Below are 26,884 nucleotides of genomic sequence, written 5' to 3' on the forward strand. Positions count from 1 at the left end.
AACAGATTACAGAAAGGAAACATAAAATAGTCACGAAAGGAAAAAAGCAAAATGATACGGAAAACCACAGCTGAGCTGAAGTAAAGAGTAAAATCACACGATCGACGCTCTTTTAGTGATGTACAAGCTTAGGCGAAACAGTACCGTGTAACGATGATGACGCAAATTAATTCTGCAATTTCTAATGATCTACTACGGGAAATTGTAACATTTTGACACGAAAATTGGATTCTCAGCGTGACTAATCCGCTTTCGATGACGTCACACGCTGTCAGACTTGCGTCATCGCGCAAATCTTCTCGTCGAGACGTTGAAGCGGTTATTTAATGGATCTGGAATGCAAAAGTGAATTAAAAAAAAAAATCCAAAATTTTTGCGCTTCACAATCGCCAAATACGTGTGTGTGACGTCATCGAGACGTTGGGAATTAAATGTGAGGAAAAGTCTGTCATGGAAGACAAAAGCACATCGACGGCGCTGAGTGTGTGCCGGAACGCGGGTTCCATGAGAGCAGCTCGGCAAAGCGAGCACCAAGACGTCCGTCCAGCTGTTATAATGGAAGAGAGCGGAGACGCGCTCACACTCGACGGTCGTCCCAGTCCCAGAGACGACGACAATGGACCCGGAATCAGTCGCATCGACCTGAAGGACTGCCTGCGGTTCGTGAATTCGCTCAACGAGCAGAACAGTCTTAACATCCAGGACCAAGTTAACTCCGATCTGGAGGTGGCGTCTGTGCTCCTCAAAGGTGATGCACGAGTCGTACTGTAACATTTGTGCGGTGTATAGGTAAGCTTACGGTGCGACTAAAATGTTCACGTGGCGCTGTTGGATGACGTCATTAAAAAAAAACGCTTCACAATTCCACAACGTATCGTCGAGTGAAGCCCAATCCTCCGTCCTAATCCCGTCCCGCATTCCACAACTGTTCCTCGTCCACAATTATCTTTAAACAACAACAACCGTTATCTGATTGAGGTGGACGACGACGAGGAGGAGGAGGAGGAGGAGGAGGAGCCGCCATTAATGGATATTAAAACTCATGTGTACTCAAATCTTTGAAGTGGACATGACGGATTGGTTTCCACCACTCACGTCATGTGAAATCGACTTTAATTTGTTGGTTGGTGTCCTCCCCCTCATGAGCACCGAGCGCCCTAATAGCATGATGTCCTAATAGCATGATGTCCTAATAGCATGATGTCCTAATAGCATGATGTCCTAATAGCATGATGTCCTAATAGCATGATGTCCTAATAGCATGATGTCCTAATAGCATGATGTCCTAAAATCATGATGTCCTAATAGCATGATGTCCTAATAGCATGATGTCCTAATAGCATGATGTCCTAAAATCATGATGTCCTAATAGCATGATGTCCTAATAGCATGATGTCCTAAAATCATGATGTCCTAAAATCATGATGTCCTAAAATCATGATGTCCTAATAGCATGATGTCCTAATAGCATGATGTCCTAATAGCATGATGTCCTAAAATCATGATGTCCTAATAGCATGATGTCCTAATAGCATGATGTCCTAATAGCATGATGTCCTAAAATCATGATGTCCTAATAGCATGATGTCCTAATAGCATGATGTCCTAAAATCATGATGTCCTAAAATCATGATGTCCTAATAGCATGATGTCCTAATAGCATGATGTCCTAATAGCATGATGTCCTAATAGCATGATGTCCTAATAGCATGATGTCCTAATAGCATGATGTCCTAATAGCATGATGTCCTAAAATCATGATGTCCTAATAGCATGATGTCCTAATAGCATGATGTCCTAATAGCATGATGTCCTAATAGCATGATGTCCTAAAATCATGATGTCCTAATAGCATGATGTCCTAAAATCATGATGTCCTAAAATCATGATGTCCTAATAGCATGATGTCCTAATAGCATGATGTCCTAATAGCATGATGTCCTAATAGCATGATGTCCTAATAGCATGATGTCCTAATAGCATGATGTCCTAATAGCATGATGTCCTAATAGCATGATGTCCCAATAGGATGATGTCCTAATAGCATGATGTCCTAATAGCATGATGTCCTAATAGCATGATGTCCTAATAGCATGATGTCCTAATAGCATGATGTCCCAATAGGATGATGTCCCAATAGGATGATGTCCCAATAGGATGATGTCCTAATAGCATGATGTCCTAATAGCATGATGTCCTAATAGCATGATGTCCTAATAGCATGATGTCCTAATAGCATGATGTCCTAATAGGATGATGTCCTAATAGCATGATGTCCCAATAGGATGATGTCCTAATAGCATGATGTCCTAATAGCATGATGTCCTAATAGCATGATGTCCTAATAGCATGATGTCCTAATAGCATGATGTCCCAATAGGATGATGTCCCAATAGGATGATGTCCCAATAGCATGATGTCCCAATAGCATGATGTCCTAATAGCATGATGTCCCAATAGGATGATGTCCCAATAGCATGATGTCCTAATAGCATGATGTCCTAATAGCATGATGTCCTAATAGCATGATGTCCTAATAGCATGATGTCCTAAAATCATGATGTCCTAATAGCATGATGTCCTAAAATCATGATGTCCTAATAGCATGATGTCCTAAAATCATGATGTCCTAATAGCATGATGTCCTAATAGCATGATGTCCTAAAATCATGATGTCCTAAAATCATGATGTCCTAATAGGATGATGTCCTAATAGCATGATGTCCTAATAGGATGATGTCCTAATAGGATGATGTCCTTATAGGATGATGTCCTAATAGGATGATGTCCTAATAGCATGATGTCCTAATAGGATGATGTCCTAATAGGATGATGTCCTTATAGCATGATGTCCTAATAGCATGATGTCCTAATAGCATGATGTCCTAATAGGATGATGTCCTAATAGCATGATGTCCTAAAATCATGATGTCCTAATAGGATGATGTCCTAATAGCATGATGTCCTAAAATCATGATGCCCTAATAGGATGATGTCATAATAGCATGATGTCCTAAAATCATGATGTCCTAATAGCATGATGTCCTAAAATCATGATGTCCTAATAGGATGATGCCCTAATAGGATGATGTCATAATAGGTGTCCTTTGAGCTGTCCAGCCTGGTTTCCTTCTCAACCCGACCATCGACACACATTGGTGCTTCGCAAAAAGGGTGTCCATCTCGTTGCTGCACCTCCACATGAGCGTCCTGTCTGTAACCTTACGTCCCATGTATTTTGCCAAGAGTAAGCGAGTTATTTCCGGCACTCTGAACAAAATCACCTTGAGGCGAACGTCAAGTCTCGCAAAGCCGGTCATGAAAGACAAAGGTCAAAAGCTTGACCTGGCTGACCCCACAAGTTGGGAATAATGTGGCAGGAGTAGTAAAAGTAGGAGTTGTAGTCGGAGTATGAAGCCTGGTGTTGGCTTAGTGGTTCGAGTGGCGGCTTGGGATCCTAGGGTCCTGAGTTCAAGCCCCGTTGGCTGCTGAATTAATATACACCAGGAGGTTGACTCAGCCCGTCACCATTCCAAGGTCGGCAAAATGAGTACCAGTGTACTGGTAAGGGGGACACTGCATCAGCGGCATAGCTGCGTCCCAACCAATGATGCAACCAGCAGCCACAGGTTGCACTCGAAAGAGAGTGAGTCGGAGTATGTGGCTCATAATGCTGGGATCCCTCATTCAGACGCCAATTACTGTCACTGTCCATTTTTACCTCTACCATGGAAGGTGGGCACAGGTTACCTTTTCACCCCTGTTTGTTTGTGAGCAGGATATGTCAAAAAGTTACGGGCAGATTCGGCCGAAACTTGACGGACAGGTTGGGTGTGCGAGAAGGAAGAAATGATGAGATTTTGGTGAAGATCCGAATGCAAGAAGAAAAAAAAAATTAAATTTGAAGTGTTTCTTCACCATCGAGAGATCGGCCAAAATGATGAATATTGTATGTTATTTCAAGAACGTGTGGACGGATTCGGACAAAACTTTGGGAATGAGTTGGGTTGGTGACGACAACAAGGCGATTTGATTTTGGTGAAGGTGAGTGAGTTATTACTGGTACTGAACAATTCTTCACACCTTGCTCAACTTGACGCCATGAAAACGAAGACCTTCAAGATCATTGGAATCTCTCGCGATGAAACCAAGTCCATGGGCCGATCACTTTGTCATCGCCGACAGGTCGGTGGTCTCTCTGTCTTCTTCCGCGCCTCCTTTCTGGTCTTGCACCCCATGCAAAACCATGATATTTGTACACCTGTTGTACCACTTCCCCCCCCCCTTTTTTTTCTCTCACAATTTTGCTATGTATCCATATTGTCCACCCCTTATGTGTTCTCCCTTCCCCCTCGTCTGTCGTTACCTGCAGTCCTCATTTGTCATCTGTCTATTTTCTCCCTCCGCCATGCTGTTGGCGTTTCCCCTTCTCCTGCTGTTCCCTTTGTTATGTCACATCCTGATCCATTCTGAGTCCTAGCTCTTCCATGAGCCTCGACTATGTACACAACATCAAAAAGAAGGTCCGGATGCAGATCTCGCCTCTCGGTGGGATATAAAACACATACTGTTCAGGCTAAGGAGGTTTGCGCTCTCCCGAATGCCGTTTTCGTTTACCAATGTCCTTGAAATTCGTCTAAAAATTGTGACGTCTCCTCCTGCCCTGATGTTAAAAATTCTGTACAATCGTACGTAAATTAAACAAGTTATACCTGTTTGAGAATTGCATTTAATGCTGTAAAAGAAAACGAAATCTGCATTTACAGAATTTGAATTGCGAGCGATGTAATCATGATGGACTTTTTCACTTTACAAGGTTTTCTCGAAAAATGCACCATTCAACAGCGAGAGCTACTCCGATGAATCCCCTCCTTCTTCCCCCCGATATGTTTGTGAACGCAACCATATGTGAACTATGGAAAGTGTCTGACATGGATGTTTCGTCTTCGTTATTCGAATAACAACAGAAGGAATGTTTGCTTCAATAAATACTCGAATCAAAGAATCAAGTTTTGGTCTGATTTATCGAGCTCCTTACCTTCCAACCCACGTGGTCTTTCTCATTCATAGCTGAGAGCGGCATAGCTACGTCTCCATCAGCTGGAGGAATTCGACAACCCCTCTACACACCTTCGGCCGGAAAACATTTCTCTCCGGTGAAGCAAGCCACCACGCTGACAAACAAGCAACGTGGAAACGAGGTGTCGACTCCTTCGTATTCCTTCATCAACTGTACGTTGCATGGCATGGTGCGCACAGAACTCTCCTCACACCACCCACAAAGCATTAACAAAAAAAAAAAGTGGAGATGATCTGGTTTTATAACAATGAAGTGGAGATAACAAAAAAAAAAGTGAAAAATGCCAGGACCATTTCTTTTGATAGCCACCACAAGCCACAAAGCAGGTATTCACGCACCTGTAATATTCACATCTGTATAACAGACTTCTTTTCATCAAAATCAAAATCCCAATCTTTGTTCGTAGCACTCACTGTGCATCAGCTGGCTGCGAAAGGGGAGATTGAACACCTGGCCAACCGACTGGAGCAAGGTGAGACTTCACCCAGTCACTTCAGGGTCACTTTTAGCTTCACCCTGTCCACGTTCATTGTGAGCCGCTCGGAAACATAGATGTGACTAATCACAAATACCGTTCCTCCTCCCCACCGTCAGCCGACTGCAAGGTGAACCAGGCTGACGAACACGGCTTCACTCCTCTGATATGGGCAGCGGCCCATGGACAGATCACAGTAGTGGACTTCCTCCTGCAAAAGGTTCTGGCATGCACTGTTGAATTTGATTGAATTTTGAATCCATGTTGGGATTTAAAATTTTTTGTATGCATTGTCAAGGTTCGTATGAGAGCGAACACACACAACGCACAACAAGGGGGCAGGAGACAAGAGGGGTGGGAGAGGGAAGGACAAAACAGTGGGGAACAGTGACATGAGATCTGTGGAAGGGAGAGGGATGGGGCAGGGAACACGGGGTATACAAGATGGACATCACAGGGACTTTCAGGAAGGAAAGCAGGGAATTTGAAGGAGGTGGGTTTGGGGTGGATCAACGGGGGTAGAAAAGATCATGGTTTTGGATGGGGGAAGATAAAAGATGGGGGTGAACAGCTGTTTTGAAGACCTAAAGGGAAGAGTGAGATTGAAGAGCGTGTGGGAGTTTGTTCCAAAGGCAGGAAAAAAGAGGAATGAAAGAGTGAAGGTGAGCCAGTGATTCTTGATTTTGGTAGTTTTACCAGAAGGGGGTTGCTGGTGGACCTTGAGCTCCCTATGGAAATATGGTAGGTACATATCTGACAGACCGGGGGGGTGGGGGGCGAGGCCGGAGAGGAGATGGTAGAAGTCAGAAAGACCACTGACCTGCCTGCGGTGATAGAGTGAGAGATCCAAAGACTCATCCTCATGGAGGGAGATTCCAGTGATCCTAAATGCCTTGGTTTCCACAACGTGAAGCCAAGAAAGGTGAGAGGTGGGAGCACCAGCCCAGAGGGAAGAGCAGTACTCCATCAGGATGTGGATGAAAGCTTTGTACATGGTCAGGAGCTCAGGTTGGCCAAGGAAGGGCATTGCACGACGGAGGATGCCCAGTCGGTGACTGGCTTTGGAGGGCAGGTTGGAAATCATTGCATAAGTTTCCCTTTTATATGTCACCAGGGAGCAAATGTGATGGCATTGGGGCAAGAGCGCGAGTCAGCCCTTGCATTGGCTGCTGCAAGAGGTGATGTTGCAATTGTCAACCTACTGCTGCAATCAAAAGCGGACATCAATATCTACGACTGGGTAAATAATACATCTCACTTTAGACTCAATATTTGTCTAAGTTGCAACTTGCTTTGGAAACTGCTCAAGATGCAGTTTCTTATATCTATTATGAATGAACAAGGTGTGTGTGTGTGTGGTGGTGGTTGGGGGGGGGCATGTTTTGTGTCTTAATTACATCCATCTATTAATTAATTATGTACTATTGGAATATACCTTTTGATCCTTGAGACTGCTGAGACCCCTTAAGACCAAAAAAACTCACCAAGACCCCCAAAATACCCTTATTATGATTACTAGTGCGGGCCCATACGTGCGTGCCAGTATGTGCAGCTTCTTTCCTTCGCTCTCGTAAACGACTGGATTGGGGCATTGTTTCAATTAGATCGGACCAACCGTATCATAAATGGCCATAACTTGGGAAACATACTCAGGTCCCCAGCATCAATTGTGACGTCATATCAAACGAAGAAGACGTCATACCAAACGAAGAAGAAGAATTGTGACGTCAATCGTGCAAAAAAAAAATAATAATAAATAAACATTAATTGTGATGTCATTCGTGATGTCATAGCACCGTGTCCTGTCATTGGTCGACAGATAAATGGCCGTAACTTGGGAACCGCTTATCCGATTAATATCAAACCTTGAAAAGGCACATCCGCGGGTTCCCAGCAATATTTCTGGCAAGTTTCAATCAGATCGGACCATCAATCGTGCAAAAAAAAATAATAATAAAAAAGAAATAAATAAATACTAATTGTGACGTCATTCGTGATGTCATAGCACCATGTCTTGTCATTGGTCGACAGATAAATGGCCGTAACTTGGGAACCGCTCATCCGATTTATATCAAACCTTGAAAAGGCACATCCGCGGGTCCCCAGCAATATTCCTGGCAAGTTTCAATCAGACCGGCGGTCGTCGAGAAACGGCGGTCGCATACAGACAGACAGACAGACAGACACACACACAGATTGCTGGAATTATAGATAGATTATTATTATTTGGCTTTTCAAGGCTTCCAGGCTGGGAAACTTAATGTTTTTGATCAGACCAGAAAAAAACGCCCAAGGCCATGAAGGCCAATTAAAATTTGGTCCAATGGACCAATGGGGCCCCAAGTCCATTAAAAATGGACGAGGTGTGTGTGTGTGTGTGTTTGGCATGTTTTTTTTGTGGAGCTTTCTGATGTGGAATGTGATACACCGAAATGATCGTCATGATCTGAGTTGATTAGGCTAATTAACTACAAAGAATCCGGAAGAATTCCCACATTTTAAATGCACGCACCTCAATAGGTCCTTCCATGACATGGCATTCTAATATAAAATAAATAACAAAAATAATGACATCATTGTAACAAATCGTATTAATTAATACTAATAATGTTAAAAATAATAATAGTATCATTTGGCAATAATAATAACGACCATATAATCCCCAAGCACGTCTGGGATTGGTGAAATAATGGACCAAGCACATCTGGGCTTGGTGAAACGCAAGCTAATCCTGAAGCAGCACAAGCAGGCAGGTATGCTATCAGGCCGTGAAGACCAATAAAAATTTGGTCCAATGGACCAATGGGCCCACTCGTGTAGGAAGCAGGCCAAATCTCAACCCATCTATAAACTGTTGTCCTGGCGTTTCACAGGCAGACACCATTCATCAATGTGTGTGCTGTCCCTCGGATAGACGTTAAACCGGGCGTCCCGTCTGCCGGTATGTTAAAGATCTCACTGAGTCCTTCACGAAGAATAGGTGAGCTATCGCTGGCAACATGAACAAATTTCAGCTCTAACCTACAGGGGGCACTGCAAGAGCAGCACATCTGTGCCCCCCCCATAAATTATGCTACCCACTGGCATGTGTTGTATATGAAAGAATAAGAAGCAAGCTATGAAAGCCTGAACAAGCCAGTTTTGTTCTACATTTAACTCGACATCCAACCAGATAACACTAGTAGTTACTGATCTGGTCATATGATGAAGGATTGTGTGTGGAAGTAAAACAGCTTTGTCAATTAACTATTGAGGGGTTAATAAAATAAAACAACTATTTGGCAACATTAAGTGTGTTGACAATTGATTTATCTTTTTATTTGTTTTAAACTTTTTGGATTGAAAATATTTGTACACTGTCGACAAACGGTGAGTGAGACATCAGTACATGTGCATGTGAAATTTCAACTTGGAAACGAACAAAAATAAAACTTTTTGCCAAAGATAAAGGAAGTTAGCATTGTGCCAACATCATGGAAACATTTCAACGTTTATTTTCAGAACTCTGGAACACCACTTTTATACGCAGTACGAGGAAACCATGCTGGATGCGTCCAAATGCTTTTGGGTGAGATGTTTAAAAGCAAATGAAGTGTTAACCAAATCGAATTCGCAGTCGAGCCGAGACATTCAAGCATCTGTTGAGGTCATTCAATGCTTACATTCATATTTGAAAGTCGTTTAAACAAATATATATATTTTTTTATAGGTTCGAAGGCTCATGGAGGAGCTGTTACATGCAGACAGACAGACAGACAGACGTTCGGCAACATCGGCCAACTTTGGGATGCCAATCCACAGGGTTTACTTGTACTCCATCCTTTAAAGTGTTGTGTGTTAAGCAAGAAAGCAGCACTTACCTTTTAAAAAAAAAAATGCTTTGATATAACTTGGCCACGGTCAGACTTTAAGCTCCCTGATTTTGAGCAGACACCGATTACAATGCCACCACATCTTGTAATTTGGAAATCCTGCTTGCTTAGCAAGGCATTATGTATGTAAAGTGGAGTTAAAATTCAAAAACGGTCCGGCACTGACCAAGAGCTGAAAGCAACAAAACTGAGAATTGGAATTAGATGGGACTTGACATCAGACAAACATTGCCGTTGACCATGGGGGAAGTCACTTCCCGTAACACTGGATACTAGCAGCACCATGTCGTGGCAGCACTTTTCTTTCCAATCAACAGGCCATTTTTATGGAGAAGTTTCCCTCTTCAAGGGAAGTCAACTTGTGGAATTTATTCATGCTCTATATTCCAAATGCCGAGTGTAAAGTGAGGAAGCAGCACGTACCATTTTTTTTTTTAAAGTTTATGGTATGACTCAGTCATGGTTGGAATTGAACCACTGACATCCCAGACAGTGGATACTCGATCTATAATGCAACCAACACAGTTGGCTCATTAATTGACTTCCAGGGGAGGAAGTAATCTATCTCCCCCACCTGGACTGGTGGACTCGATACCAATCTATCCAATGTGGTTGATTTAAATTGATAGGCACAACACAGCACCACCTCAAATCTGTACAACTCAATTTTTGTCTGTCAGATCTGACACAATCTATATACTACAGCAACACTGCAGTTCAGAGATGTTTTTAATTTTTTCCCCCCTAATTATGACATTGGAACAAACTTGTCCAATTGAACCATAACAAGTGTAGAGGTGGACGACTGCAAGGCCTATGGGCTCAACGAGTGCACCTGGGCAGACCAAATTGATTACATACCTTGAATGTGGATGATGTATAAATTAGCTGCACTGTACCAGTCAGTGAATGTGTCTGCACTGATTCTCAGAAGCACTGCAATCCATATACAGTACACTGCTGAGGCTCTGCATTGTTAAAAAAAACAAGCTCAAATGAGCTTAGATCCTCATCCTCTTAATGATGACGTCATAAAAACCAATATGATGTCATTGTGATGTATCAGGTTTGCGATAAATAATTATCTGTGATAATGCCCGGCTTGATTCCCACAAACAAAATTCAAACAGCTTGCCTAGTTTCAGAGATAATGGTATGGGCGATTTCCATTAGCGGCGATATTATGATGTCAACTTTTTTTCTAGAAAGAATTTCTAAAATCTGAGATGGTTACTGCCTGCGTGTGGGCTTTCTGCATATACATGGGAAGTTTCACGAAGATCCGATGAAAACTCTGGGTTGTGAAACAAAAAATAGGAATGACGTCATAAAAATTGATATGACGTCATAGTGATGTATCATATGTGCGGTAATTCATCTCTGCTAATGCCCTGTTCGATTCCCGCAAATAGAATTCAAAACGCTTGCCTAGTTTGAGATAATTTTTTAGGTGATTCCCATTCGCGGAGATATTTTGATGCAATAACTTTTTTCTCGGAGGAATTTTCAAAATCGGAGATGGTTACTGTTTGCGCAGGATATTTTTACATATATATGCCAAGTTTCAGGAAGTTTCGATGAAAACTGTAGGCTGTGAAACAAAAAATAGGAACGATGTCATAAAAATTGATATGACGTCATGGTGATGTATCATATGTGCGGTAATTAATCTCTGCTAATGCTCTGTTCGATTCCCGCAAGCAGAATTCAAAAAGCTTGCCTAGTTTCGGAGATAATTTTTAGGCGATTTCCATTAGCGGAGATATTTTGACGTCATAACTTTTTTTCTAGGAGGAATTTTCAAAATCGGAGATGGTTACTGTCTGCGCAGGATATTTTTACATATATATGCCAAGTTTCAGGAAGTTTCGATGAAAACTGTAGGCTGTGAAACAAAAAAAGTCCACAAGAACTACAACGTGAGTAAGACTTGGAGATCCTCCACGAGGATCTAAAAAATGTGATGGTGTTCGGGTCTTGATATGTCTTGGGAAGAGGCACCATCACCTTTGCTTGCAATTTTGGATGAAAGAGGCTTTTCAAGTTTGAGGTTCATGGAGGAGATGCAACACAAATCACACACACACCCATGTGGACAAATGCACGAGACAACACTAGACTTGACTTCAGACAAACACTGCCACTGAGCATGGGGAAACTGACCTCACTTCCCAAAGCACTCTGGGTACCAGCAACACCTTCCTTATAATGACATTGCTTCAGTTTACACTCAATGGGGAAATTGAGGAATTTCCTCCTCTCCATGGTCGTCGACCTGCAGGGTTTCCATCTATCTGACTGCAAATATACCACCCATTGTGCATTAGGGTTGCTCAAAAGCTCTGTTGCAATTTTTAAAAATGCATTACTTGCTGAGAGTGGAGGAGCGAAGATATATCTATCCTGAGACGGTGATTTAGGGGAGGGATATGACAATTGGTCTTTAACTTAAAAAGTATCCTTTCATTTTTGAAAAAGTTTGATCAAAACAACCAAGGCATTCCAGCTATATATGAACTGCCAGCTTTTTTTTTTTTGGAGAACGCTGCTTTTGCAAATACACACTGCAGACAAGAAGAAAACATTTTCAGGAAGCATTAAAATTTAGGGTGTTTTAACAGTCATCAATTTAAATACAAATGCAGAGTATCATTCCAAAACTATATGAACCTCTCCCCCCAACATTGTAATCGCACTATCTTGACGTGTGTTCAGATGAGAACACAACCAGGCCAATCCGAATGCTTTACAATTGTGACTGCAAAACGAATTCCAGCGTTCTAACTGCTGGGTTTCTTGTGTACAGAAAGAGGCGCAGACATAACGGCAAAAACCGATGGAGGATTGAACGCGTTGGATTTAGCCATTGGTCTGAGTTACAGAGCGGGTAAGTAATCAAGAGTTCTATTTATACGAGTGCACGTTGACGAATGGCGTTTGTGTGATGCAAAATATCTTCATTCTCAATCCAACACCAAGTTTTACCGATTGTGCGTTCCCAACCCTCGCAGTACAAGAAGTCATTGAAAGGCACATAATGAAGCTGTTACAAACGGTGAAAGAGTAAAACTGCACACGATGGCTGTATTTTGACTATTTTACCAGGTCACAAGACCTGTTTGTTCAAAATGTTTGAGGGTGGCACTTGGACACTGGTCGAAGGCTCGATCCCGATTACACGAAGGACTTTTATACTTGAACATCATGGATTCATACTTGTGGTCATAAAATAACAAAGCAAGTACCATGATCGCTCGTGTACAAACCGAACCTTTCCCCAAGAAATATGTGATCACATTTTGGGGTGCGCATTATCCACGAGAATGAAAGTGAAAGCTCTATTTCTCCAGATATCTCGCACCGACACAAGGCTTCGTTACTCAGTCCCACCATCTTTAAAGTGCAGTGCATTGTGAGTTATCTTGTGTAACATTTAATATACACTCGGGGGCAAAAAAAAAAGAGCCAAGCTGTTTTTTTCAAATTTGGAGCCATAGATGCACAGTACATATTCCAGTTTAAATTGGTTCGTGGGCGCCAGCAGTGACCACTATTTTCATTGTGTCTGTTTGTGACTCTCTCCAGAGCATAGCTCCGTGACGTTTGATGCGATCTTGATGAAACTTGGACACAAGCTAGATATCACGGTCGAGTTGTGTCTTTTTGTATGAGGGGCGTCCCACGCCCCTTGTGGGCGAAGCCACGCCCACTTGAACTTTTTATTTATTTTTTCTCGCAATTTCATTCCCTAGAAGCTGTGCGTAATGTCCAGAAGTACAACATATAAAAAATCCGATTTGATTTGGTCAATTTTGAAGGAACAGATAGGTTTTTACGTTAGGGCTTCCTCAAAAGCTTCCACTAACTCAATTGTACCTATCGTGGCATTGTTCAATAATGCCCGCGAACCATCGTCGCCTCCCGGCTTGTTGATTATTCATGTTACAGTAGCTAAAAGCCCTCCACATGGTTTACAGCAATTTGTATGAAAAAATTCGTGTTTAAATAAGTTTTGCTCCCAAAAAACGAACATTTTGAAATGTCTGTATTTTCACCTTTCATCTTCAAAGGCCACCATCTCAGATAAGCCAAAATAGACCAAAATTTTACACACAAAATAGGAAGATAAGATTGTTATGAGTTGTTCTGTGTCACAAAAATATTAAAAATATATTTTACTGTTGGAAGAACTGTAAACTTTTAAAGATCTGAAATGCATTTTTAGGGTGTTGTCATGGTTTTTTTGACTGTTTAGTGCATATGTAGTGCCTAAATTGCACTAATTTATGACTTGTACAGTTAGTGTTTTGGAAGGAAATTTGCAAATTGATTTTCAAGAATCTCTGCTCACCTTCACCCTTTCATTCCTCTTTTTCCCCACCTCTGGAACAAACTCCCACACCTTCTCCAAACCCACATCTTCAAAACAGCTGTTGACCACCATCTCTTATCTTTCCCCATCCAAAACCACGATCTTTTCTACTCCCGCAAAACCACCCCAAACCCTCCTCCTTCAAATTCCCTGCTTTCCTTCCTGAAAGTCCCTGTCGTGTCCATCTTGTTTACCCTGTGTACCCCACCCCCATCCCTCTCCTTTCCACAGATCTCCTCATGTCTCTGTTCCCCACTCTTTTTTCCTTCCGTCTCCTCCTGCTCCCCTTGTAATGCATTTCTGTGTGTTAGCTCTCATATGAGCCTCAACAACGAATACAAAAAAACTTTGGGAAGCTTTCAAATATGAATGGGACAATATTGACATTTCTCGGCGAGAAGCTTTTTGAAAGTTTGATCAAAAGACTGGATTATTTAAAGAAAGCAAATAGTTAGGGAATTTTAGCAAATTGTATTGACCATCTGTGAAAAAAATTGCTTACCAAAAAAATTCTTCACTAACGTATTCATCTAGGTGTCTACTAACACCTATCAATTAGTGCAAACCCAAATCCTTGTGGAAAATTCTGGGGAGCCAATCAAAGTTCGGGTGCTCAGAGGGCCTGCGCGAAAAAATTAACTTTTGCCAATATTGACTTGTGGGATGCCAAACTAGGGGTTTTTTGGGGTGCTGAATTGATTCCAACCATTAGATTTGAGGAAAAATGAATCCCTGGCCGTAAAATATTGATATGATACATTTTTAGATATCTCAGACTGTTTTGCGGTAATTTGGCTCAATTGAATTCAGATTCAGGAAACTCTATCCAAGTTCACTTTGTACGGAAACCATGTAGTCAGGTTCTCAGACCATGAATGGTCTGGCACATGGACCGACATCACGATAGAAACCACACTCATGAGTGAGGCAAAATCCTCTGGTGGTCTAAACAGAGGCCGCTTTCGGAATGAGTCTTCTCATAAGTCTTGGGTTCAAACTGAACCACTTCTCGTTTTTTCACCAAGAGCTAGAAAGAAGCATGGTCAAATGTGGGGTACCTGTCCACACCGACGTTAAAAGAGCCCAATTGAAGAGAGATAACGATGCTGTCAACACCATAGTTGGGTAGTTGGAGGAAGTTGACCCTTTCGATGCCACACAGGACAAGAAGACTCTGGTGTCCTTCTCGACTGGGTTCAGCAGCACTCCCGAAGACCAAGTCAACGCTGATCAAGCAGAAGAAGTTGGCAGAGCCATACAGGCTAAGATGGATGGGAAAACTGTTGTGGATGCAATGGTAACCAAACACAAGGTCAAATCACTTGCAAGCCTCAGATCTGGACCCAAAGTCAATGGCGAGAAGCTGGTCATTGACTCAGTGAAGCTATTCAACCGCCTCATTGTCATCAATGAGCGTGAAGTCAAGACCAAAGAAGCTCTGCGCTTTGAGTTGACGCCAAAACCGATGTCTCCATTTGACAAAAATCAAAAGTTGTGAAAGCCAGACAAGGCTTCCCGAGCAAGGTCCCTGAAGGTATGTGTGGCACCTGTCGAACAACCCCCCTGCACAAGCCTTGTGGTTGATGGTGGATGGCTCCTCCACAATGTCAAGTGGGAGGCTAACCTTACTTGGAAGGATGTTGCCGAGAGCTACCTCCGGTTTGTGAAGTCCATGGGGAGCCATCGCCTCCGGGTAACAGTGGTCTTCGACGGATATGGCAGCTCCACCAAGGACCATGACCACTTGAGACGAACAAAGGATGCATGCTGTGACATTCAGATTCATCTGGATCTCAAAATCATCATTGCAAGAGAAAAGTTCCTCGATAACAAGAACAACAAAGCCCAGCTCGTCTGCTCCTTGCTGAGACTTTTAGTAGGAATGGAATCAGTGTACAGCAATGCTCCGATAATGCCGACACCTTCATCGTCCGCGCAGCTCTAGATGAGGCAAGAGAGTCCCCTGTCGAGGTGAGGGCTGAGGACACAGACGTCCTGGTTATGCCGATTCATCATGTTGCAGACCATCCGATTTTCCTCACGACAGCCAAAGAAACATCTAACGATGTCGGAAAGATCCGGGAGGCCCTCCCAGAGATATACCGGAGGTATCTCATCTTCTTGCACAGCTTCTCTGGCTGCGATACAGTGTCTGCAATTTTTGGGTTTAGCAAACCAACTTTGCTGAAGGCCCAGTCACACCTTGACGTTTTAGCCAGCAATGGCAACGTATTAAAATGTATGTAAAACGCTGGCTTACGTTGAACTTTTGATGTATTTTTTAAAGATTCGGACGTATTCATAACGACTTGGTCTTATGCACAACATATTAGTAATGGACCCAGAACGTTTCGTTGTGTTATAGATAACTTATACCAACGAATGCTGAACCTGTTGTCGGCCTTCACAACCTATGCCCAACGATAGTCTAACTTATGCATAGCGCGCTGCACGCATCGCCGACAATCACGTGGTGTAGGTTATGAAAAGGCCGCGCAACGATTCAAATCGTAACCGCTGCAGAAATGGAAGTGTCAACATCGCAGTCACACCTTGGCGATCTTGCCAGCGTATGCTGACCTCTGAAAAATGCATCTAAAACGCTGGCGCACGTCGAATCCGGTACGGGTAAGTTTGGTATGCGTGAATAGAACGCCAAAGTACGCTATCATACGTCGTAGTCAGTGGAGTACGTCTTGTAATTTTAAACATGTTGAAAATTTTACGACGTACTTGCCATATGACACACGCTCCGCATGCGATGGGAATAAGTTGTACGCACGATATGTGATCATTGACACACAGACACATGTTACTTGTAAGGTGCTCATAAGTCGAAACATGTCAAGGTAATGGTTCGCGTCAGTGTTCCAGACTCCCGGTTTTTTTTTTTTCTTCGGTATGACAGTGTTCAGTGTATAGTGTGGTTATGATTTAAATCGTTGAGCGGCAGCCTATTAATTATATTATATTATAACCGCTTGAGAAATCAAAGTGTCAAAATTACCATCATACTGAAGTAAGAAAAAAAAAACCAGGGAGTCTGGAACACTGACGCCAACCATTACCTTGATGTGTTTCGACTTATGAGCACCTTACAAGTAACGTGTGTCATCGATCGCGTAACGTGAGTACAACACGTTACTCATAGGTTAGAAATAAGTTTCGGGTACGCTAAACATTACCTCGACGTGTTTCGACTTATGAGTAACTTACAAGTAACGTGTGTCAACGATCGCATGACGTGCCTACAACTTATGGCCAGCGTTATGCGGAACGTGTGAGTCATACGCTGGCATAAGTCTTAAAATTTTAAGCATGGAAAATTTGAGGACAACCGAAAAGTACAACGTTTAAAGCCAGCGTACAACGACGTATGGCAGTGTTTTTCAGCGTGCTCTCAATGTTATCAAAACTTACCAATAACGTATTCGACGTGTACCAGCGTTTTAGACAAATTTTCAAAAAATCGGCATAAGCTGGCTAGAACGTCAAGGTGTGACTGGGCCTTAAGCAAGTTCTGTAAGACTGATGAAGCAGATAGGGCAATGGACGTGTTTATGAACATCTGAGCTGAGAAAGGTGATACATTAAAGCAGGCTGTGATCTTTTCATGCTCATGTTCCATGGGAAATCCTCCAAAGATTTGGAAGACATGAGATTCGACATCTTCAGCAAGCGAGCTGCTACTGGGAGCATAAAACCTGAGAAACTCCCCCCGACAACAGGAGCTGCAGCACAGCACTCTCTCCGAGCTTACCTCCAGACTGGAGACTGGCTGATGCTGCAAGTCCATCGTTGGATGCCCGGGACTATGGATGGCAACTCACTGAGCAAGGATATGCACCAGTCCCTTCTACAGACCCCATTGCACCAGACTACCTCCTGACGTTTGCCAGCTGCAACTGTGCGGGGGACTGCAGCTCACTCAGGTGCTGCTGTAAAAAGTAAAGAGTCAAGTGTATTTCTGCTTGCGGCATCTGTCATGGTAACTCTTGCCTGAACATATAAACCAGCTGGATGACAAGAGGAGTGAGGAAGATACTGGGGAGTTTGATGAATAAGGTTGTAAAAGCTGACGAAACAACATTTCCATTGAGCACAGTTCTATTAAAAATGTCAATAAAATACATTTTATATGATCAAGGAGTGTTTTTTTTTCTCAAAAACAATGGTTGGAATCAATTCAGCACCCCAAAAAATCCCTAGTTAGACATCCCACAAGTCAATATTGGCAAAAGTTAATTTTCCGATTTTTTTCGCGCAGGCCCTCTGAGCACCCGAACTTTGATTGCCTCCCCAGAATTTTCCACAAGGATTTGGGTTTGCACTAATTGATAGCTGTTAGTAGACACCTAGATGAATACGTTAGTGAAGAAATTTTTTGGTTAGCAATTTTTTCACAGATGGTCAATACAATTTGTTAAAATTCCCTCACTAAAAGGGACAAGCTATTCCACACTGATTTGTTCAGTTATTTCTGCATGGTCTGGTGTTTTGGTGGGTATTTATGGTAAAACAGTATTGATAAAAAGTTCAAAACTTGACTTGGCTTTTGAAATTTTTTTTGCTCTGGAGTGTATGTTTTGTTCTACTATTTAAAATTATTTGGTTATAATACATTAGTTTGCTTTTAAAATCTTTTATCTAAACATAAAAAAATATACACCAGTGCAGCAGCTAAATAATCTTGGGGATGAACACGTGCATTGCAGCACAATCGATTGCTTGAGAATTACCGAAAGCTCGTGACTCGTTCAAGACTTGAGAGTTACGAATGAGCTCTTACTGTGCTAATCTGATAGATGTCACACACAGTCGTGGCCAAAACATTGGCACCCTTGCACTTTTTTTCAAATAATGCACCATTTCTTCCAGAAGATTGTTGAAATTATAAAATATTTTGGTATCCACAAATGTATTTCTTTGGTTTGCAGTGGAACAAAACAAAAAAAAAGCTGAAAAAATTACTAAATCTTAGCTTATTCCACATGGAAATCCTAAAATGGTCTGGACAATATTATTGGCACCTTTTTGAAGTTGGTAGAAATAATTAGATTTCAAGCAGGTGATTCTCCTTTACTTTGGAATTGAACTCACCTGTGGTGAGTTGCAGGTGCCTGTAATATTAAAAATCACTCATTCAACAAGTTTGAATAGAGAAAAGGAGTCATTCTGCCGTTTCGTGTCACTGTGTGTACCACAATGAGCATGGAGAAAAGAGAGAAAACCAGAGAATTGTCTGAGGTCAGACACAAGATTGTAGCCAAGCATGGACAATCTCAAGGCTACAAGTCCATCTCCAGAGATCTTGATGTTCCTGTGTTTCAACATACACCATGTTATCAGGAAGTTTAAGGCCCATGACACTGTAGCCAACCTCTCTGGACATGGCCGCAAGAGAAAAAAAACTTGATCGAAAATTGCAGCGAAGGATTGTTTGAATGGTGGAGAAAGCACCTCGATCAATTTCAAACGTATTCAAGCTGACATTCAGACACAAGGTACGATAGTTTAAACTGGCACCATCTCTCGCCAACTCAATGAAAGGGGGGGTTCTATGGTAAGAGACCAGGACCCCACTGCTGAGAGAGACATAAGAAAGCCTGATTGGAGTTTGCCAAAACACACCTGAACAAGCCAAAATCCTTGTGGGAGAATGTCCTGTGGACAGATGAGAGCAAATTAGAGCTTTTTAGTAAAGCACATCATCTCTATGTTTACAGAAAACAAAATGAAGCCTTCAAAGAAAGAACACCTTCCCTATAGTTCAACATGGAGGAGGTTCAGTGATGTTTTGGGGTTGCTGTGCTGCCTCTGGCACTGGGTTCCTTGAATGTGTGCATGGCATCATGAAATCAGGAGATTACCAAGGCATTTTGGAGCAGTGTTCAACCCAGTGTCAGAAAGCTGGGCCTCCATCGAAGGTCACGGGTCTTGCAGCAGGACGATGACCCCAAACACACTTCAAAAACCACCCAGGAATGGTTAAACACAAAACGCTGGAATGCTCTGAAGTGGGCAGCATTGAGTCCAGATCGAAATCCCATTGAACACCTGTGGGGAGATCTGAAAACAGCAGTTGGGAGAAGGCACCCTTCAAATCTGGGAGAACTGGAGCAGTTTGCACAAGAAGAGTGGGTCAAACTACCAAAGAAAGGTGCTTCATGGCTGTAGGAAGTGCTTGACTGCAGTTATTTTGTCCAAACGCTGTGCTACCAAATACAGGGTGTCAATAATTTTGTCAGTCATTTCTTTTTATTTTCTGATTTAAAAGGATATATTAAGTTCTGAATCAAAAACAACGGCTCTGTAATATTAACAGTGAAATGAAGAATTGTGCAGATCGAATACTTTTGTCAATTTCAACTTATTTTTAGAGAAAATTGTGAGTCATTTGAAAAAAAGTGCAAGGGTGCCAATATTTCTGGCCACAACTGTATCACTCAGTTGGAGTTGTTTGGTACATTAAGCATGCAACGTCGTTCATCATACAAGTTAGAAGTCATCTGTTATGCTGAATTAAACACCATCTAAAATGGCTCTCTCCATTGATCCACAAAACACTGATTTTGAGTTCACTCAATTTTCAGTCTTGAGCTGGAGTTCATTTTTAGGATGTGGGTTATGCATATAAACTGGTATTTTCCTGAGAACTTTATTGGAAAAGTGTTCTGCGTATTATAAACGAGTGATTATGATACTTGAACTGTTATACCAAGTAGGTCTGCAATTATGTGATTCTTTGACAAGCTACAAACATGTGCAGTTCAAAATTTGGGGAGTCATATTGCTCCACAATGTCCACCAATTTTTGTATTAAATACTTTCAAAACAAAGTTGTTGGAACTGTGACTGCAAATAATACAGTTAATAGAAAGAAGTGTTGCCCAATTTTATTACGAGTGGATAAACCCATCGATGAGGTGATTGTATATGAAAGGACAGGAAGGGAAAAGAACAACGATGTCGTGATGGACGAAATGAACTGAGCCAACAACCCAGTGATGGAACAACATTGCAAGTACCGCCCAGCTAGATGATTTCCCCGTCAGTGTCAGGTGATGAGAATGTTGTGTACATCGAGTATGGCAAACACTTTGAAAAACAAGAAAAAGAGCAATCAGAGATTGCAGACCCTCGCCAGGACTTGTTTTTTGTGGTGTTGCTATAGTTTTGTGTGACATTTGTGTACTGGTGTGTTACATAATTAATAAGAGACATAATTAGAACTGCCACTTCATAACTGCTGGCAGTGATGAACGGGTACCAAGATGTCCCACTTTGATTGGATACCTGACCCTGCCCCATGACGTTTTTTGGATTATTTAATTGAATTCAGAATGGGATTAAAATCAATTAAATTAAAATCAAATGGAAGACCAAATAGGTCCAGTCCTGCATTGGAGTCATCAGAAGGAATCCGAAGAAATAAAAAGCAAAGATGAAGTCATCAGGTGGAACATGGATAGGATTCACATTTCAGCTGCTACTCCTCTACTCCCCAACCCATCCAGGTGCAGCCAAGCCTTATTAAAAATAATAATAATAATAATAATTAAAAGCTGCCAGTATGAAGCTGCCAAAAAAATTAATAAATCAGTCTGGCTGCCAGACCATGCATCCAATCAAGTTGAAATTTAAAACATACATTCCCCATCACAACTAGATCATAATTGTGAAGTTTCATGTCAATTGATTAAGCGGTTCCAGAGAAAACATTATTTAATATCTTTCTTCAATCCAATATGACTGCCAAACCATGTGACCTATCGATTATTCCTTTCACTTGTACACTCAAGGCTTGGGGAACATTTGTGTGAAGTTTCCCCTCGATCTGTCCAGCTGTTCTGGAGAAGATTCTTTAATAGGTTTTAGTGTAAATACAATATGGCTGCCAAACCATGTGACCTGTGACATCATATTTGTGAACCTTTTGTTCCTCATGGATAGGTGGTCATACGTGCAAAGTTTTTCCTTGATCAGTTCAGCCACTTCAGAGAAGATTTTTGAAGGTTTAAAATAAAAATAAAAATACCCCCGAGCGGGAGTGCCGGTCATCTCTGCCAGAGGTCGACAGAAGCAAAATCAAGTTAGGGGCATCTATAATCGATTCCATGGCTCGTGGATCTGGTCGTAGAATGCAGATCGCCAGAACAGTCGGTCACTTCAAATAAATAATGGAGACACTTTTCTGAATAAGTGATCCTGACAACAGCAGGCGTGCTTTAATGCTAATTTATGTGATACCTGGGGTTCCACGAAATTGTCGGTAATATGGGAATTCTGGAACGTGATTATGATCGACCGTGTTGTAAATTCTCTCGAAAACGATCATCCGAGTCGATAACCAGTGATCGTAATGATCAATACAACTCGGCAGAACTCATATTTTTGCCTAACTCAAAAAAGTTCAAAAAGTAACTCTGTGCCAGACTGGAATATGGGCAGTTCATAAAGTACGTATGCTCTACTTCTGGGTTTCAAAACCACCCACCCCCCTCTGTATGCAGGCTCGTGACCACCCACCCATCCCCATATGCGTCTCATATCACATCACAATACTTGAAGATTACAACGAACTGGAGATGTATCTCAAATGCATCAGTAATTATTAACTACGGTTATACAGTAATATGGAACAATTATTGACGTCCACGGATTCAACATCACGTCGAAAATGTTCCTGTGAACGGGGATATTTTTCCCCCTCATGATGACAACAGGCAAACCTTCATCTTCTGAAACGCTTTCATGTAGTCCGACACCACTTTCATAAAGTATGTATGCAGCCGTCGTACCACCCACCCACGCCTGTACGCAGCCCGTACGTGGGCTTTAAAACCACCCACCCCCCTCATTTTTGTATGTACTTTATGAACGGCCCATCCGGGGCAAAAATATGCAAAAATTTCCGCAGGACCCGGAGCATCTTCAGAGATTGGCGCCGGCCTCCGGATGACCACTTCAAATTAGCACCAGACATGTAAGAATCAGAGCGAAGTTTGAAGGGCTATAAAATCGGAACGAGAGCAAATTTCAAAAAAATGGCTCGTGTTGTTCTCCATAATAGTCCATAGTATCTGAATCACTCACAACATTTGATCTCTCTTGATAAATGAGGGAGGAGATACGATTTGAAATCGACGATTTTCACAACTTTGACAGCCTCGTGACCTTGACCTCGACCTTGGACGACCTTGAAAGTTATATCGTTGTGCATGTCTCATCGACCTCTATCCATTCCACTATTGGTTATTTGTCTCCACTCGGTTTGATTGTGGACGCACGGACATACGGATGGACGTACAGACTTCGAGACTGGCTTTATTAGGTCATCTCTCCTGAGATGATAGAGATGACCTCAAAAAGAGGCTGCCGAATCACATGGCTGATGACCATTTTATTTTTGTGTGGACCATTTTATTGCGAGATGACCCTCAATTTTCATACTGATCAGATGTGGAGTTCTACATATGCAATTATGATGTCATAAAAAAGGCACCGAACACATTAAAAAAAAAAAATCACATTCCCCATGAGAAGCACTTGCCATGTGCCAAGTTTCAATTTTTTTCCTTGGTGCGGTTTCAGAGATACCGAGGACCAAAGTTTTTCCAACATGACTGCCACACCACGTGACCTACACCGTCGTAATTATCAATAAAACATTCTGCACAAGTCACTCCGATGGTGAAAATTTTGTCTCCATCCGACAAGTGGTTGCGGCGAAAAACAACAAAGTTCTGTGCAGACAAACAAACAGACAGACAGACAGACCCAAATGCAATACCCTCTCCTCCAGCGAGGGTTAAAAAAAAAAAAATCACTCGAGGGCTGAACAGAATAAATGGAGTTACAAGTAGATTAAGCAGAATTGTGAAGCATTGTTAATTTTGCGCGAAGTGGTGACATGAAAACGGAATGAAAATGGGCAGACAGACACCATCCTTTTATTGATATAAATACTCAGTTCTGGTACAATGCTCATTCCTCTCAAAAGCATGTCGATTCTATCAAACTCCAAACTCTGCATGAGACAGATCTATGAGCAAGGTGTCCATCTTCTCTTCCTTGACAGCACGGTCTCTCCGAGCCATTTAAACCTCACATAACCTCACCCAGAACATCAAATTGGTAAACCACCACCCGGCCAAAGAAATCGGTGCTGCTTGAAAACACCACTCTGAGGCGTTCCAAAACCGGGGATCCTGGTACAGGAAAACTGTGCTGTAGTTAAGAAAACTTTTCAAACGATCAGCAGTACAGTGTAGATCACAATTATACAGCCAGGAAGGCTTATTATGCAGTTGTTACCATTCATTTGTCAGGCAAGAAAATGAAATCCCATTGGCTAATGTAAAATCCTTCAACAAAGAAGAAGTCTCAATCAACAGGCAGATCAGTTTGTAATCCATCCATCCATTGGGACCATACTCTATGCAGAGCGTTGGTACTGCCGAAGCAGTCTCCTTGGCTCGTGGGTACAATCCTGGACAGGTTGCCACTCCGACACAGGATACCAGCAAGCTGGCACTCATTTTGCTCGCATTGGAAAGATGACAGGCAGAGTCAACCCCACCTGGTATTAATTCAACAGACGAGTGGGATTCAAACTCAGGATCCTCGGATCCCAAGCCCAATAGCCTAACCATTAAACCAACACCAGGCGTAGTTTGTAATGGTCGGGGTTTCTTTTTGTGTTTGTCGAAGACTAAGGCTCATGCATGAGCTGGAACAAATCACACACATGCAGACCAATACACGAGACAACAACGGACTTGATTTCAGATAAATACAACCACTCAGCTTCGGGGAAGGGACATCACTTCCCAGAGCACCATGGCTACCAGCGACATCATCTTTATGACAACGCTTTTCTCTCCGCACTCAGCAGCGCAATTGATAAGGAATTTCCTCCTCCCCATGGACGGGGTTTGTCCGTGCTCTATCCTCCAAACGCTGAGCATCAAGCAAGGAAGCAACATGTACCATTTTTTTAAAGGGTTTGGTAAAACTCAGCCAGGGTCAGAATCGAACCGCCAACCTCTCTTAACAGAAACTAAACATTGAAACTCCATTTACAGCACTTGGAGCTCAGTGGAGGTTATCCGTTTCCTTCATCACCAGTATGTTCAGCATCAGTGGAGCGTTTTATATGAACACTTCTTCAATCCGACAAGACAAGATGTCTGTACCCAAACTTACAGAAGGATATTTGAACAGCATTTATGTCTTCAGGATGGAAGTCCATAATTTTCTTAAAGTGTTCAGCCTTCATAGATCCTGGGCAGAAAAACAAACAAAACAAAAGCAAACTTTTTTTTATTTTTAAAATAATCTCAGAATCTTATATAGGGAAGTGACAACAACACTGTGTTTGGAACCAATTTTTTTTTTTTTTTTTAAACACAACAACCTTTGGTGGTGGAGTGGGTAAGGCATGATTGCATTGACTTCACTGGCGTGGGCTTGATTCCCATGGTTGCGTTGGGTGGAGATTTTTTTTTTTCTGCACCCAACGACAGAGCCTGTCGAGACTGCTCGATGGAAGCTTCAGTGCTACCAGTGGTCTTGTTTGTGGCAGGGATTACATTGGGGAGCTTGCCTTTGCCTTCCCAGCAGCAATCAGGGAGGAATTTGTTCAAGATGCCGGTGATAACTCGTCTCCTCTTCGAAAATGACACCGTGGGATATTCATTCACACTCTCTCACTCTCTCACTCTCAGGTTGCATCATTGGTTGAGACACGACTATGCCGCTGATGCAGTGTCCCCCTTTACCAGTACACTGGTGCTCATTTTGATGACCTCGGAGGATGACAGGCTGAGTCAACCTCCTGGTGTATTTATTTAATTCAGCAGCCAACGGGGCTTGAACTCAGGACCCTAGGATCCCAAGCCGCCACCCTAACCCCTAAACCAACACCAGACTTCCACCAGCTAATGCTATTGGAAAAGGCACCCAGCGTAATAACATCCATCCGAGGGACCCAGACTCGACAGGTCAGAGGTAAGTACGACACCTCTGCACCATCCCGTCGGACCCTGCTCAGGAGTAGATACTCACAAGTGGTGAAATGCTCACCACAATTCTCTCTCAAAAGTATTGGCCTCCACCTCCACCACCACCACTCGTGCTCCCAAGAAGTACAGCGACTTCCATCTGAAAGGCGGTCGTAGATTGCAAATTAACATTACAACAGGCGGTGTAGACATAGAGAAAGGACGATCGACGTCGAACACCTTGATCTTTGAAGAGGAGTAGTACATGATTATGGTCCCAAGCTGATTTTCGATGCATCTGCACGAGACATATCTTTGGTATGTTTGGTTATGAGACGTAAAAAGTTCACCTGATACAAACAGAGATCACCTTCGAGCCAACATCCTTTGCCGACAAAGCCACCCTGGAATTGCAGCTGGAGCATCGCAGTCCGCACAGGTTTCGGAAATTCGATGAACAGCCACTGGGGGGAGCCCTGGGGGGCGCAGGGGAGGGAGGGGGCGGAGGGGGAGGTAGGGGGCGGAGGGGAGGGGGGGTGTTGCGTGAAAGAAACAAGAAAACAGAGGTAGAACAATGGTGCTTAAAACGCGGGAACCAACCAACTCGAATCATCTCGATGCTCCACCCCGATTCTCAGTGACCGACACCACCATCCCTCTGGTCCTTCATTTTGTACCAACCTCGTCAGAGTTCCAAGATGTTTCCACGTCTCCATCAAGCAAATGCTTCTTTCCGAACTGCTTCACGTCCCGGTTCAACACAGAGCTCACTCTGGCGGAGTCAAAATTTACACAAGTTACTTTACCTCGCGACAACAACACAATATGTTGCACACGACACGTGGGTCAAAACATTTAAACCGATTCGTTTCAATTTTAAACTTACGCGAAAAACAACAAAACCGCTGCAAGTTTATTACACACTGACGAGTAACGAACTTACTCAACGACTTGTCAAACCAAATAATCATGAAAATACTGCAACGGAACCTGCATTGTATATCTGAACCCAACACGGAGGCCGCCATTTTGTCCCCACAATCATGACGTCATCACGTTTGTTGCTGTCGTTGTTGAAGT

The 26,884-nt window shown here is 42.6% G+C and overlaps 2 protein-coding genes across 7 annotated transcripts; one reads left to right on the plus strand and one right to left on the minus strand.

Annotated features, from left to right (window-relative positions):
• The first annotated feature begins 201 nt into the window (after positions 1-201).
• On the plus strand, positions 202-20,638 carry ANKRA2 (ankyrin repeat family A member 2). Of its 2 annotated transcripts, none has more exons than XM_085873745.1 (8): positions 202-748; positions 5,071-5,232; positions 5,487-5,552; positions 5,675-5,775; positions 6,670-6,795; positions 9,057-9,123; positions 12,234-12,314; positions 13,858-20,638. In XM_085873745.1, exons 1-8 carry the CDS (start codon positions 451-453, stop codon positions 14,166-14,168), a joined length of 1,212 nt encoding a protein of 403 aa, XP_085729871.1. In that variant the 5' UTR covers positions 202-450; the 3' UTR covers positions 14,169-20,638. The 2 variants fall into 2 exon arrangements, with proteins under 2 accessions (XP_085729871.1, XP_085729873.1); XM_085873747.1 differs by having other exon boundaries at positions 205-748; positions 12,439-14,117.
• Positions 20,639-23,736: 3,098 nt separating this feature from the next.
• NR2C2AP (nuclear receptor 2C2 associated protein) lies at positions 23,737-26,884 on the minus strand. 5 transcript variants are annotated; one of them, XM_085873748.1, is made up of 5 exons: positions 26,795-26,884; positions 26,486-26,576; positions 26,175-26,280; positions 25,018-25,085; positions 23,737-24,024 (listed from the first exon to the last, which is right to left on the minus strand). In XM_085873748.1, the coding sequence occupies exons 1-5, from the start codon at positions 26,830-26,832 to the stop codon at positions 23,929-23,931; spliced, it is 399 nt and encodes a 132-aa protein (XP_085729874.1). In that variant the 5' UTR covers positions 26,833-26,884; the 3' UTR covers positions 23,737-23,928. The 5 variants fall into 5 exon arrangements, 3 of the variants coding, with proteins under 3 accessions (XP_085729874.1, XP_085729876.1, XP_085729875.1); XM_085873750.1 differs by having other exon boundaries at positions 23,737-24,010; positions 25,008-25,085; XR_015056202.1 differs by lacking the exon at positions 23,737-24,024 and having other exon boundaries at positions 25,015-25,085; positions 26,799-26,868.

This window comes from Eptatretus burgeri, chromosome 3 (assembly GCF_056783735.1).
Source record: "Eptatretus burgeri isolate ZD-2024b chromosome 3, Ebu_testis_v1, whole genome shotgun sequence".
Lineage (NCBI taxonomy): Eukaryota > Metazoa > Chordata > Myxini > Myxiniformes > Myxinidae > Eptatretus > Eptatretus burgeri.

What these genes read in the sequence shown, in the direction of transcription:
- ANKRA2 (XM_085873745.1), top strand. Translation starts at nt 451, where the DNA reads ATGGAAGACAAAAGCACATCGACGGCGCTGAGTGTGTGCCGGAACGCG. An exon ending in TTCGTATTCCTTCATCAACT is followed by an intron (nt 5,233 to 5,486) that starts GTACGTTGCATG and finishes CTTTGTTCGTAG; the next exon opens with CACTCACTGTGCATCAGCTG. An exon ending in ATGCGTCCAAATGCTTTTGG is followed by an intron (nt 9,124 to 12,233) that starts GTGAGATGTTTA and finishes TCTTGTGTACAG; the next exon opens with AAAGAGGCGCAGACATAACG.
- NR2C2AP (XM_085873748.1), bottom strand. Translation starts at nt 26,832, where the DNA reads ATGGCGGCCTCCGTGTTGGGTTCAGATATACAATGCAG. An exon ending in GGTTCAGATATACAATGCAG is followed by an intron (nt 26,577 to 26,794) that starts GTTCCGTTGCAG and finishes TGACTCCGCCAG; the next exon opens with AGTGAGCTCTGTGTTGAACC. An exon ending in AAGACATAAATGCTGTTCAA is followed by an intron (nt 24,025 to 25,017) that starts ATATCCTTCTGT and finishes ACTACAGCACAG; the next exon opens with TTTTCCTGTACCAGGATCCC.